Below are 15,136 nucleotides of genomic sequence, written 5' to 3'. Positions count from 1 at the left end.
TAACAATTGATGTGAATGAATTTGGCAGGGCATACTGATGGGAGAGCTTTGAAAGAGAGTGCATTTAATAAAGCTTTGTCAAGGGGAGTATTAGGAATAACCGGACCCCAAACAACTTCTAGGAGAAATAACAATTTTTCCATATTATTAGATATACAGCTGATGAGACTTTTCCGCTGATACAAAACATTTCAAAACCCTATCCCAAGCGAAATCTAACAAACAACTAGCGCATTTTTAATGCAAGGCTCTCAAGAGGTCGAAAATCCGTTGAATGTGCTTTTGGCATGTTAACGTTTAAGTTTAGAATTCTAGAAACACCAATCAATTGTACCGTCAAGCAAGTAAATGATATCATCCAGGCTCTATGCGTTTTATATAACTTTATCAGGAAACGCGAAGGAGTTGTTTCAGTGCCAACAGAAGACCAGCAAATTCCAACTCTTCATAACAACGAACATCTTCGACTCAGAAACCAAAATCGAGTCAAATACAGCTCTAGCCTTTAGGGACTAACTCGCTGATTTTTTTATGACATCTACCATGGATTTATACCATGGCAAAATAAATACTTTATGCAAGAATAAAATTATAAGAAAACACTGTCAAAGTTTTACCTTTTTTTATTTTCACAGCTCTAAAAGTTAAAAACAATGGCATAATACGTATGTATATATTTGTACTTAACATTAGAAAAATGAATGTAATAAAAACAAAAACAATTTTAAAACTTAAAAAAATAATTTGTTTTGCTTACATGATGCATTTAAATGTTTTGCAGTACAGACATGGGTGAGATTATATTAACTGAACAAATTTATCATTAAATTCTTGATCATCCCGCATATTTTTAATAAATGTATAAACAACAGTATTTAAACTCAATTTCATACATAACCAAACATAATATTAGCACCTCGGTACGCATCAGTCGAAAATAGAACATGTCCTACGCTTCAGCACGCATGCAGTAAGACACTGCATCGAGAAGCTTTAAAATCTTTCCAGCGGCTGTAGCGCAGCTTTGATGAGCGTCGTTTTATATAAAAACAAGGAACACTGCACTTAATGCACACCTCATGTGCACGTCCTTTCTCCATTCATTCCTTTTCTCTTCAAGCGCACATCTTTGATGGGCGCTCTCCCTTATGCCATAATCACCCTTGAAGATGTTGAACCGGTTGAATATGGAACGGTTTAAAACCTTTTTGTCCTAAGCGTCTTCAAATGTCCATATGTGATGCTAATCGATGTTCTTTTGTAATCCGCCTCGTACAAACACCCGGGTTCGCTTTGTAAAAACTGTCTGAAAAACTTCTCGATTCAGAATTCTTCGATTTTGAAAACGACGTCGATATTTATCAACAGCACGTTATGCGCTACCTTAACAGAAACCATATACAAATATCATGTCAGCATACTCCCTATGCGTGAATGTGTGAGGATGTAATGGAAACTTTGCTCTTTTCAAATTGAAACGCTCAGAATCAATCAAACTAACAATCATGCTTGTCAAAACTACCAGTCAATTAAACTAGGTAATAACAAACAATGATGCAACCTGCAACGTGAGTTAGAAATACAGGGAACGTAATTATTCCAAAAAATTACAAAAAAAAAAATTATAGTCGATTATTTTCGAAGCGGTTAAAGATCGGATTAAAATATATGGATTAATTTATCTTATTTTGACCTTCTGAATATGGTTTCATAATACTTCCCTTTCCTCCCGAAACACCCTGTATATAAAGATCTCAGGCCAAAGGTACCCCCCTTGGCGCATAAATCGGGTATGAGCACTTTATCTGTTTGGCGAGGCGACTATAGTTTATTAAAGGTCCCGTTGGCACAGCCTCTCACCTTGGATATAGATTTGAAACTCAAGTAACGTTAATAATTTATTAATGAATTGAAACATGGTGTTTAAAGTAAATTTTTGAATTTAAGGTTAAAATTATATATTTTTTCGTTAAAGAAGCTCGTACATTTTTTACTCTCGACTGCACGTCGGAATATGATAAGCTTATTGTAGTCAATAAATGGTCAAGCCTAACTTTCGCTGCCCTACGCATTAGCCCATACAAATATTTACTTTATATCGTTTTTTTTGTTCGTTATATGCACTAATTCTATTTAAGTATACCGAACAAAAATTAAAATTATACTTTCTAAAGCAATAGTATTGTATCAAGTTAAAGCTATGGCTAATGTAAATTAGATTATTAAAAGTTTAGATCTGAAGTTACTAATATATTTATCTACCTGAATATCTTTAAGTATTTACTAACCTAAATGAAATTTTATTATCAAGTTTAACTGGAACTATCGTCGTAGGTTTTTTAATTGGTCCAGAAAACGATGCCCTAGTTGGTAAGGTAATGTTCGGAGTAGTTACTATTGATGGAGAGGGTGAAGTAGCTTGACATAACAAAGGTGCCCTACCTACGAAAAATATGTTAAAAAAAACTGGTTATACTTTACCTATGTGGGTTAAATTTGTTATTGAATGATGTCATAGGCTTACCTAAAACTGGCTGATAGCCACTTATTCCTGTATTCATATTTTTGTTTTTTTTTTCATCTTTCGCTTTGAGCAATAGTATTCTTTGCAAAAGAGGTAAGTCCTCTCGAACAGGTTTTTCTATAAGTGAAGTTTCTTCAATGATAGAAGGTGATTTTACAAGTGTTGCTGATCTAGGAGGCAATAAAGGAGACGTCGGGATCTGACCACCTTTTACCTTTTCTTCGCTGTCTTGCCTTTCTTTTAAAAGTCTAACGTAAAATACGATTAATTTGGCTAAGAGAAAGTAAAATTGAGAAAATATAATTATTTACCTCAGTCTCTGCAGCAAAGGTAAACCTGCACCTAAGGGCGATACAAAAGTAGATTTTTCTTGCTCGAGAACTATGGCTTCGCTTCTTTCACTTCTTTCACTTTCTGGATAGTCCTGACTTAGCTCGTTTGATCTTATTCTAAAATACAAAATACATAGTCCAGAATAAAAAAATATATGTTTTTTAAAATTACTTTAAGTTTAGTTATATAAAGTTTGCTAATAGCATACATAATTGTTTGAAAATTTCTGTGTAGAATTTAAATTTTATTTTATCACAGTATGTACTATTTTTTAAATTTTATCGCAGTATGCGATGTATCCTGTACATCCAATTTTAAATTATTCAACAAACAAACAACATTAAACTTTGCTAATATTTACATTAAAAGCGCCTGATCCTAAGAAATTTGTGGGACTGGTCTTTGGTAAAAAGTATATTGACCCTTCTATGGACTTTAAGCAAATATTGCTGGTACAGCTGTCAATAATAATAACTCTCTAGCTTCTTTAGCATGGAGTGCCTGGGTCAGCTTTAAGGGGATTGTCCCTGTTTTAAAAATTAATTAAGAAATTCTTTACTATTTGGTTAAAACCATAATTGAAAATATAAAGGTAATTGTGTATGTAGTTTGCTGCAGAATAAGTGACAATAATGATGATAATGGAAAAGCAATGAGCCATTTTTTTTACTATACCAACTTAGTATTATTAATCCTCACTATATTGATAATAGAAGGTCGTTATTTGACACAGTTCAAATTTATCTTTAAAAATTGGTTTGAATTTCAACACTTGCCAAAAAAATACGCATATTTTGCTCTAATTAAAAAATTACATAAACTGGTATGTGACAACCTTTTAAAGTTTAACATTTCTTAAACGTAAAAAGTATTAATTCCTTCATCTTTAGAGCGGCACAAGGCTTTGAACTATCAATATACTGCTCATTTTGTAAATAGTAAATGTAAAAACACCACTCAAAGGCAAACAACGTTAATGTCTAGGTTGGAATTGTCTAGGTTGGAAAAAACAATTTTTCTTATTTAATATATAGTCATGTATGTTTTAAATTTGAATGTAATAAAGCAATTTTTACATTGGTATCGATATCCAGGAGGTGTTTATAAGTATGTGTTATTTTTAAGTACAATATTTTGATTTTTTTTGGTTATTGTACTACAATAATCATTTTATTGTAAATTTAATTGTAGTACATCTTTGTTTGTTGGAGGTGTTATCATATAATAATATTGTCTGATCACTGTTTAATTGCAACAAACATTAGGATGTACAAGCAGTTTATTTTACCCAAATTTAAAAATTACAGTGGCTTTGCTGCTGTATCATATCATAAAACTGCCGTATAATCATATCATATCATAAACTGCCGTATCATAAAGTCATTTGCTTCTGGAATACGCACAATTTTAAATATTTGATGTCCCTTAGATCTAAGGCTCTTATCAAATACCAAAATTAAAAACTCTAGACATTTTGAAGGGATATAAAAATTTAGGTAATTTTTTAGCAGCAACCAATTAATTATAATAAAAAAGGCGTTTTTAGACAAACCTTGATAATTTTAGTAAATTTTAAAAAAATAGTATTTCTTTCACCATTAACATTACTTTCACCATTAACTTACATTCAATTAAAGACCCTTTAATTGAAAAGTACAGGAGAAAAATGGCCTACGTCGTTTATACTTGACTTTGGTGATTGTGAGGGTGTGCAGATGGTGTCTTTTACGAAAAAAAGGCCCAAACATGGAAGATTAATAGATGTGAATAAAAAAATTAGGTTGCAAAGCCATGAAGTTGGTAAAGAATGCGACTACAAACATTTACAGTGCTCCAAAAAGATTCCTGCAGAGGGTAACCAATATATTAGAAGTAGTTTCAATCTTTTACTCATATACAAAATTCATATTTATGTGTCCTTTCTCCAGTCAAAAATAGTCGACCTCGGCTTAATGAAGACAATGCTCGTTTAAGAGATGTTATTGCTCTTTATAGGATTAGATATTTATATAAAAATAGTCTTACTGAATTTAGTAGGTTTGTCAATATGAGTTTATAGCTTTACATGGCATTACAAAACATAGAATTGAGTATTTAATCAATTCTTTAAAAAATACCGGCATGCCTCCAATCGATAAAAGAGCCAAACATTACAAAAGACTATTAAAACTGTCTGATGATACCTGTAATAAAATTAAAGAGCATATATCATCATTTAAAAGCAGAGGCAGTCATTATAGCACCAACAGCTCTCAGAAGAAATATTTGCCTGAAGAGCTCAATATAAAAAAAATTGGGAAATTTTAGAAGTTTAAAAAGATGCATTCGGGCAACAAAGTATCATATGAAACCTATAGGATCATTGTCACCACAGATTTTAGTATAGCTTTTGGTTACCTACGAACAGACACATGCAGCACATGTGACGAGTACCTAGCTAAAATGAAATGTCTCGAGCATGAGAAAGAAAAAAGTAAAAACATACCTGTACACTCGTCTCTAAATTAAAAACAAAAAATAAATCAAGTTAAGGAAGACATAGTAGCTGAAATAAAAGAACTGACCATACTGCATGACCTTTTTTTAAGTAAAGCGAAACCATTTTATTCAATTAAAAAAAATCAAAGCTTTCAAGTCGTAAATCAAATGTAAGAGTCAATCTGTACAGAGTTTGGTAAAAATTTGCCTATCCCCAAGATTCCTACCAATGATGTATACTACAAATGGCAGTTGTCCATTTATATGTTCAACGTACATGTTCTCTCTGACTCAAGAAGTGTTTTTTATATATGCCCAGAAACCATTGCCAAAAAAGGCAGTGATGATCTTTCTTTTCTACTGAATCATTTTGTGTATAATCACCTTGATTTAGCCATAAAACAGTTGGATTTATTTTGTGACTCTTGCGGTGGCCAAAAGAATTTCACCTTTTTTCGCTACTTGCATAATCTTGTTCACCAACAAAAAAGATTGGATTCTGTTCAAGTTACTTTTCCTATTAGAGGCCATTCTTATATGGAAAGTGATAAGGATATGGGACTCATCAATCAGAAAGCCAGAGTTGAACCAATGAAGGAATTGTGTGACCTCGTTCAAATTTCCAGAAGAAAACCTTCACCCTTTGTAGTGGAATGTCTTACAGAAGACTTTACCAATTTCTTCTTCCTGATCTTATGAAAGTAAATTTATACTCATTATACTGTTACCTTGACTTTTTAATTTTTCGTATTCGCTCCAGGTCGAATACCAATTTCGTCCGAAAAAAGTTTAAAAAGTTCTGTGGAAAAGAAGCTCAGGATTATTTCTCCTTACTGGTGTATAATTAACTGGGAATGTGGGAGACGTCTTTGCTATAAAGAAACTTTCAAGGTAAACATAAAACATCTTGTTTATTTTCTTACACTAATCGATTTATTAATTTTCCATTTTAGGTGATAAAATACATGTCAAAAGAATATTTTTCGGTTCAATTTTGTTTCACTATATTATTTATGTAGGCATACAGCTGGTTGTTAAGTGAAATAAACATACTTCCAAAAAAAAATTGTCTCAAAAAACAAAAACAAACAAAATTGTCATAAATTCAGGAAAAAACAAGCTTAGTCATCCCCAATTACCAATAAATTGTTGATTTTTTTATCAATTCTATTTTAAATGCTTTCAGTTTATGAAATAAAGATCTTAGATAGGAAACATATTGGTAAAAAGAGAATTTTGCGAATACAAATACTTTAGTTTATGTAGCGTTTTAAAATTTAAAATTGCTTTATTTCAAAATCATAAAATTTGACTTAGCCCATTTTTCTTTAGCCCTGTACGCTTGAATTGATGTAAAAATATTTTTTTTAATAATTTACTTCAACTCTTTATATTCTTGAATGTTGGCAATAAAAAAATTGTATTAATCTATTTATTTAAATGTAATACTGCTGAGACAGATAATTAAGGCCGAAAGTTTAACGACTTTTTTTCCCTATCAAGAGATTGGGGTAAAAATCCCAAATAACTTTTATTATAAACAAATATCTTTCTTAGAAAATGTTTTTAAGACCATATAAAATTGCAATGTTTTGCAAATCTCTAAAATAAATATTTTTTTTGATTTGTCTCATTTGAGACCCTAGTTTTCTTTCGTCTCTTTAGAAAATACTTAAAAAACCTGTTATTGAGCAAATCATTTCCGTATATTATACAATTGGCAATATTCATAATAAGAGCACTCGTTAATCCGCCAGGTTTCTTATTCTAAAATACAAACTTCCCGTTTAAACCGTCATTTAGTTATAATGCAGTTAAGTGCTATGCTGTGGCCTACGTACTAGTTTAAAAGAATGTTCATCATTCAATAGCTTTAAAACAAATTTAATGATACTGCTAAAATCAATAGAATCATAGTTATTTTGTTCATTTTGTTAATTAAACTTTAAATTGTAAATATTTATTAGTAGGTATATAATGTAGGTATAGTAGGTATACAAGTAGGTATATAATGTTTTGTCTTTTGGTATAATTTTGCCTGCGTTAATGATTATATTTTAAACAAACTTCACAATGTGTCTGCATAAACTTTCTAAGCACCAATCTCAATTTGGAAATGCTTAGAAGTTTCTACATTATTTTGGATGATGGAAACCAATCATTTCAAAAGACCACTGACAGACAAAGCAGGCAAGTACAATAGTCTCAAAAAGATAAAGTACCAGGTTTTACATTAAAATAACCTAAATAATCTAAATAGAGGCCCAAATCCTGGGGCCTTCTAATAAGATGAAGTATTAAAATCTAGAAGTAAAAATATTAAATTAAACGTAAGTAGAGCTTTAAATAAGTGCAAAAACTAGGAGAATTAATTAGCAAATAGATAGATCAGATACATTTTTCAATTTTTGACAATTCTTCCATAGAGGCTATCAATCAATCTTGAAGAAATTAAACACAAGTAATCGTATAGTGTTATAAAAGATGAATTTAATATTTTTACTTTGAATTAATATTTTTTCCACATTATCCCGTATTTTGATTATTAGCCTCATCATTGTACTGAGACTATAATCGAGTTTTTAATATATAATTTTCATATAAAATATTTACAATAGTTTAATTCTTTCAGCTTTGATATCCTCTAGATCAAAAATAAAGCTGTTTCGGACATTAGAAAGAGTGGAAAAATTGTTGATTTAAACATTTTGTTTTGCAATTGACTAACGATTCATTGATTAAACATTGTCTAAATATCTTATTAACATTATGTATTATACCAATTTTACAATTTAATAATTTTCCTTGAATCTCTTACTTTTTTCCAGAATAGAGGCTTATAGTGTTTTAATATTATGTTATTTAGTGTTATGATGTGTTTCTATTTTTATTTTTTAGGTTTTTATTAAATTAAAAAAAAAGTATTATAGACTACAAATTTTATAGCTACAAATAACTAAATAGGCTTTTGACATAAGCAAGCAATTAAAATGCATTTTCAGAAGAAAGGAGAAAACTCACCTCGACATTCTTTTCAGTGTGCCTTTAGTGTCGTGTCCGGTACTACCCTTATTTCTGTTGCCGTAACCTGGAGGCTGAAGTGGCTGTAGCTCTAGACTCTCGTTGCTACGGCGATAATACGTCCGAGATTTTCTTAAAGCCTTTTTCAGTCCCTAAACAATTAGATGGAACGATACTATAATGATATGTAAGGCCCTAATCACTTTTACTTTAAACTAAGTGTAGTAAATTGCTATCTTTTAATCTAAATTAATTTATTATATACCTTGGAGGTTAGTTAAACTTTGAGGCCGTTTTCGAATATATATAATTCATATTAATATAAAACGAGTTAAAAGTACTTTTGTATTTTATTAATAAGAGCAACAATAATAGTACTTTTTTAAGTAATAAGTAAATTTGACGAAAATTACTTGACGGCTGCCATGTTTTATATATTTTTGTTGTTGCATTAGGTTTGACGGTCTTTCTTACAGGTTTTCTGTTTATCATTCAATATTTTTCGACGTTTTGAATTATTTTCTTTTGACATAAACTTCCAATTTGTTTTAACTTGTAATTATTTTTTAAAAAATCTTTAATTTACAATTAATTAATTTTAGATGTAGTGCATCAGTTCATTTCGGGTTTTATTTACGTTTAGTTTATTTTTACCTATAGTATCTAGTTTTTAGTAGTTCATTTTGCTTAAGGGCCCCAATTTAGGTTATTTAAGATATATTATTATAAATCCTTACTTAAGTTTATTTACCAATTTGTCAATAAAACCTGATACAAGAATATTACCCTTTGTTCTAGAAAGGAGTGTGTTTCTGAATTACGTGTCAATATTATAGGTTATAGGAGGTTATGTGCCATACATATAATAGCAATTTTTAATAATTACTCTACATGCCTAACTCTAAGCCTATCAAAATATCAATTTTAATTCAAATCATGTTTAATTTTATTGTAGTCGAGGCATTAGGATATTTTGGTATTCGTATATTTGGTACACTTTCAATGTACTGCTTATTTTACAAACATTATAACGTTATGGTGAAAATAGTTAATATAAAAACTCCATTCGAAGGAAAACATCACCATGACATTTTAAGCACATAACATGAAACAAGCGGCAAATTTCGAGTTAGATCATAAAATTGACTTCTTAGTAAAAAAGAGAGGGTCTCAACACAGCAATTTTTTAAAGACTACAAGCATGAACTGTTACTAATAGTAATATCATTAAAGTTTTATATACTCTTTATGAGTTTATTATAATTATTAAATACTGAGTCGATGAACTTGACATGAAATATTTTCTCTAAGGCAAATTTCAAACAGACGCTTTTAAAGAGAGATTTGGTAAATACAGGTAAATGGTAGGTTTGTATACTATAGTCAAGTAATATAAAATACTTTGCAGTTTTGGTTTTATTAATGTAGATAAAATCTATAATATAAACTATCTAATTATGACCCAGATGAAAATGCCCTCAATAAGAGTTGATTTCAATTTAAAGTGTATTTAATATGTTATTCAAGTGACCCAGTTGATTGTTTAGTTTTTTAGACTGAATAGGATGTAGGGACAAAGGGAAGATGTAGTAAAATTGTGTGGCTCTTATTCATTCTCAGCAGCTGTCATACTTGTTGGAATACTTATGACTCAAAGTTTCTCCTTGGTCGCTGGGAACAGCAAACCAGTAGACTTAGTCATGGAACAGCACTTGAGCTACATTTTTCCGGAACTGCTAGTAGGGCAATTCGTTGGAAAGGTGCATCAAAAAGATATTGTATCATTTTCAATTTGGTTCGGGTTCTTGTACTCTTTCTTGCTTCACATGAACATTGCTCACACTGTCGGCATCACCGTTCAACATCTTCATGACTGTGCAGCCACTACAACTTTTCTCTCACTTTTGCCAAGGTCTTACTAACTCCAAAATATCCTCCGCCAACACCGCGATCAACAGCTTCAAAAAAGCTGCAACTTCTAAAATCCGTTTTCGAGGAAGGGCTGTTAGATATATCTTTTCTTTAATAATCCATCTTGTATAACTAACGAATTCCATCGAGCCTAGTAAGCTTTTAGCTCTGGAGATTTGTTAGAAATATCTTTCCATTCTGGCTTTAAAATATCTCAGATAGATAGATTGAAGATTTCAGTTCATGATAAGGCCACAGACATGATCACACTGATCCTGGTTATACTAGCGTCCCACTCTTCAGAACTGTTAATGCCAATCGATGACAAGTAAATCTCTAACTAATATTTCCTCTTAAGACAATTTTAACATGTTTTTATACAAGGTCGTCTGGATGAAGCATCGGCATTTTGACAATGTTGCCATTGTGGTATAGGTGGTAATGTAAAAAAGAACATCTATTTAAATTCAGATCTGACCATACAACCTGTTTATGACGGCAAAGGCATTAGAAACATTCGGGCACAAATATGTTTAGTGTAAAGGAAGGTGATTCTGTTATCAAAATTATAACAATGGCTCAGGTAGACAGTTTAAAGTCAGATTCTAAAATTAAGTAAAATAAATATGGAACTATTTCTTTCTAGATAAAAATAAGCGTGTGTTCAGCATATTTATTTAAATGCCCGATCTATTATTGGAAAAATGTATACTTTAAAAAAATGTATTCTTCATAATACTTAGGATATCTTCGCAATTTCCGAAACTTGGCTCTCTGATGTAATTTGTGATGCGATGGTAAAAATAGAAGGATATAGGGTGGTTAGATCAGACTGTCAGTTCTGGGGCGAAGGGATCCTTCTTTACATACGCAATCCAATGATTAAATTATCAATTATTATATTGACTTTAAAATTGGTACTATAAAATGTTATTATTGGATTTTTTTACAGGGCACCAGGATTTGCTACTTACACTCAATTTCTAAATGAATTTGAGTTGAATATCTCTTTTAATTTCATGTGATGGCTTGGTATGCCTTGGAGATTTCAATGTATACCTCCTAAAACTCGATTTCACTTTTGCGGAAAGGTTGAACTCGCTGCTGCAGATGATGATTAACATCAAACTATAAATGAACCCACTAGAAAACAAGCACTTTTTAGACGTTGTTATTGGTTCTAACTTGAATACATTAAACAAATAGTGGAATCGACCGTTCAATTGTGATTACCTATCTCTAATTTGGTGCGAGCTCAATTTATTTATTGGAAAGCCGAAACCATTTTCAGTATCCTATAGAGATTATGAAAACTATGACAATTTATGCATTCTACCAAAGCCTTAGTACAATTTATTTACCTTTTATTCACTTTATTTACCTATTTATTGCTGTTAATAAAAAGGTGAATATGTTTAACATGTTTATTATTAATTTATTTAATCTGCACGCACCTAAAAAATACATGATTAACAAAACAAAGAGCACCCTGGTTAACGCCGAATGTTAAATATATAAAGAGACTTCGTGATGAGGCATTATCAAATTATAAAAGAAAAAAGTCGGCTGCGCCTGGGAATTTTATCGGCAATTGAGAAATTATGCAACAACTGTTATTGCAAATGAAAAAGAATAGTCTGTCTCCAGAATAATTTTGTTAACTAAGACTTTAAGAAAACTTGTGATAATTAAGATATTCCTAAACAGCTTAGTAACGTAAAAGTTAAAAATGACTATTTTGTTAAGTCAGTAAGGTCGTTCGTCCGGAAAACTTGAGTGATCTACGGCCTGTCAGCATCCTGCTGACCCTGTCAAAGGTTTTTAAGAGGGTTTTGGAGGGACAAATAAATCTGCATGTACAAAAAAACAGTCTACTCCCTGCTTTTCCGTCTGGGTTTAGAAAGGATCACAGTTGCGAGACTGCCATGTTGAAGGTAGCCGATGATATTCTTGAAGCATTCGACCGCGAAAAAGTTACTGCTTTGGTCCTCCTGGACTATTGGATAGGATAAACAACTATACTCTATTTCAGAAGTGTGTAGAGCAATAAAACCTCATTAGGTATGCAAAAGTGGTACCTGGTGATCCACCAATATTTTATGCCACTACCTTAGTTGGGTATTAGTTTCAACGTAAAATTCTTTCTTTTCGTTGATTGCAAGTAGTGCCACCCGGTTTTGGGTCAATTTATGAGTTTTGCCCATTGTTACCCACTGATAAACATTGAAAACGGTTCGCCAAAGGCGTGCAACTGGGACTTGTTTTTTACCTTATAATTAATGTACTTAAATGCTATTTTATTTTAGAAAGTTACTTTTGTTTAAATGGAATAATATATTTTTTTCACAAATTTATTGAACATAATATGTAGAGTAAAACAGTTGAAAATGTCACTTTTGGATCTGGCACTTTTTGAACAGTGTATAACAATTTTAAATTATAATAGATTGTAGTCTTCTTCGTCATCTGACGAACTGTCATCACCTCTTGACATTATAATTAAAGGATCGACTGTCTGATCGATGAGGTTGTCAAGATCCCACATTTTGTCCTCTTGCTTAATTACATGCTGGACTGCTTTTCGCCAATTCTCTGGTGTCGCTTCCGTAATGGCTTGATCAAACAGTAGCTTAACATCTTTCATTTTAAAAGTCGTGTTTTGTCTTGCTACAAATTCTTTTACATGCGCCCATATCAGTTCTATAGGATTTAGTTCGCAATGATATGGCGGTAAGCGCAGTACAGTTATATTATATTTTTCGGCTATATCTTCCACGGCGTATTTCATGAAACGAGTTTTGTGTAAGTTTGCTATTGCCAGCAGTTCTTTTTTTATCAAATTTGCTTCAAACGCAATACCTTTTGCAGTCAGCCAATCAATAATTTCTTGCTTTCTCCAACTTGAAGTTGGCGTCTTCTCTATTCGCTGTGAATGATAGCTTGCGTTATCCATAACCACCACCGAATTAGGCGGAAGAAATTTTATCATTTCACCAAAATAGTCCTCGAAAAGGTCTGAGTTCATGTCTTCATGATAATCTCCTGTGCGAGTCGACTCAAAGGTTAGCAGACCTTCTTTTAAAAATCCCTCTTCGCTTCCAATATGTGTGATTATAAGTCTTTTTCCTTTTCCCGAAGGTACTTTAATACCCGTAGACAGGCCTTCTATGAAAGCTTGGCGAGCACTGGTTATATTTTTGTCTTGCCACATTTTTTAGACTATATAACCTTCGTTAATCCACGTCTCATCAAGATAAAAAACTTTCTTTTGCTCCCTGCGGTACTGCTTGATACTTCTCAAGTATTGTCGTCTCCAACAAACAATTTCGTCGCTCTCCAGTAAAAGTGCTTTGCGGTTATGCTTTTCCCAGGCAAAATCCATATTTTTTAAAGTTTTCCATAAAAGTTTTCTACTTATCAACGGAATACTGTCATCTCGGCCAAGCTCCATTAAAATTTTGTCTAGGGTGGGTATTTCCTTTTTAAAATAAAAAGAGTGAACTTTTCTTCGAATTATACATTTAGCATTTTCATCAAGGACTTTTGTAGGTCGTCCTGGCTTTTGCTTGGGAGATTCCACTTGACCTGCTACTTTTCTTTCCCGCAACAATTTGAAAATGGTGGACTTTCCAATTCCACTTATTCGAGAAGATTTTTTCAACAATTTCTTGCACAGTAAAACTAGGGTAATCGTGTTTTATGCAATCATGTACATTTAAAATAATAACTTTTTCACTCAGCGATAGTGGAGAATTTTTAGTACATCTTTTCGTTGGACTGAATACCTCCATTTTTTAAATATTGGGATAATAATATTGTGATTACACTACAGCGTAGCAGTGACTACTAACGTTTAAAATATGATTTAAAAGTATTTATGGTCTGTATATATTACCTGACCCCATTTTTGCATGTTACAAAGCGTTAAAAGATAGGTACCTATACAAAAGGATTAAAAGCATTTATTTAGTATTTAATCTCTTTCAAAATAAAGGCATTTAATCCGTGAAAATTAAATTCATAAATATTATAGGTACCTGCGCCTATGAACTACCACGAAATGTAGCCAAACAGAACGGAATTCCCCAGTTTATTGCTCTATACACTTCTGAAATAGAGTATAGTTGCTGCTGGCTATTTTGTCACATCTTGGTTTCAGTAGCAGTGCCTTTAGCTTATTCGTAATATTCTGGCTGGTAGATGGCAGTCGGTGAAGGCCGGAATGGTGCCTAGTCCGAATACTTAAATATTGAACATGGTATGCCACAGTGACCTATTTTGAGTCTTCTATACTTTCGTCTGTACACATCCCAACTAACTTCAAAACTTAAGTACATCAGTATGCGGACGATACACAAATTGATATTTCATTAAAACCTGAAGACGTAGCTGAAGTAAATAACAAAATAAATACTGATCTCCAATTACTATTTAACACTTCTCTAAACCATTGTGTTGAATTAAATCCAAAAAATTTCAAGCCGTACTATTCAGACCGGAAGCTATTAGAAAGAGTATATCGCATCTCCTTAACTTGCAGATAAATAGCGAAATTTTATTATGCCGTGATACCTACAAAGATTTGGGTTTATTAATTGATACCAATTTTAGATTCTCTGAACACATTAATCATTGTATAAAAAAAACTTACCATCACCTCAAACTTATTAACATCCAAATACATCTTCTAAATTAAAATTCTCAGGTGTCTGAAATAAGTTGCTATGACTGAGTCAAATTTCCAAATACTGCAGATCTTAATAAACATAGGTTTTAGATGCATGATTTTTTCTCAGGAAAGGAAGCTGGGTTGAGGAAGCAATCCAGGTTTGCCATGAAGTCAACTTAATTCATAGATCTGGCTGTTGT

General features: G+C 31.8%; 1 protein-coding gene across 7 annotated transcripts in view; it reads right to left on the bottom strand.

Annotated features, from left to right (window-relative positions):
* Positions 1-15,136, bottom strand: part of LOC126743388 (uncharacterized) — a 347,135-nt gene that overhangs the window by 103,872 nt on the left and 228,127 nt on the right. For all 7 annotated transcript variants that reach the window (XM_050450456.1, XM_050450452.1, XM_050450450.1 and 4 more), the window contains 4 exons: positions 8,357-8,508; positions 2,836-2,973; positions 2,525-2,772; positions 2,289-2,442 (listed from right to left, as the gene is read on the bottom strand). In XM_050450456.1, coding sequence (XP_050306413.1) covers positions 2,289-2,442; positions 2,525-2,772; positions 2,836-2,973; positions 8,357-8,508 — 692 coding nt within the window. The remainder of the gene's footprint in view (positions 1-2,288; positions 2,443-2,524; positions 2,773-2,835; positions 2,974-8,356; positions 8,509-15,136) is intronic.

Source organism: Anthonomus grandis, chromosome 12 (genome assembly GCF_022605725.1).
Source record: "Anthonomus grandis grandis chromosome 12, icAntGran1.3, whole genome shotgun sequence".
Lineage (NCBI taxonomy): Eukaryota > Metazoa > Arthropoda > Insecta > Coleoptera > Curculionidae > Anthonomus > Anthonomus grandis.
Note: the sequence above shows the minus strand (reverse complement) of the source record. Positions and strands in the feature narration are given on the sequence as shown.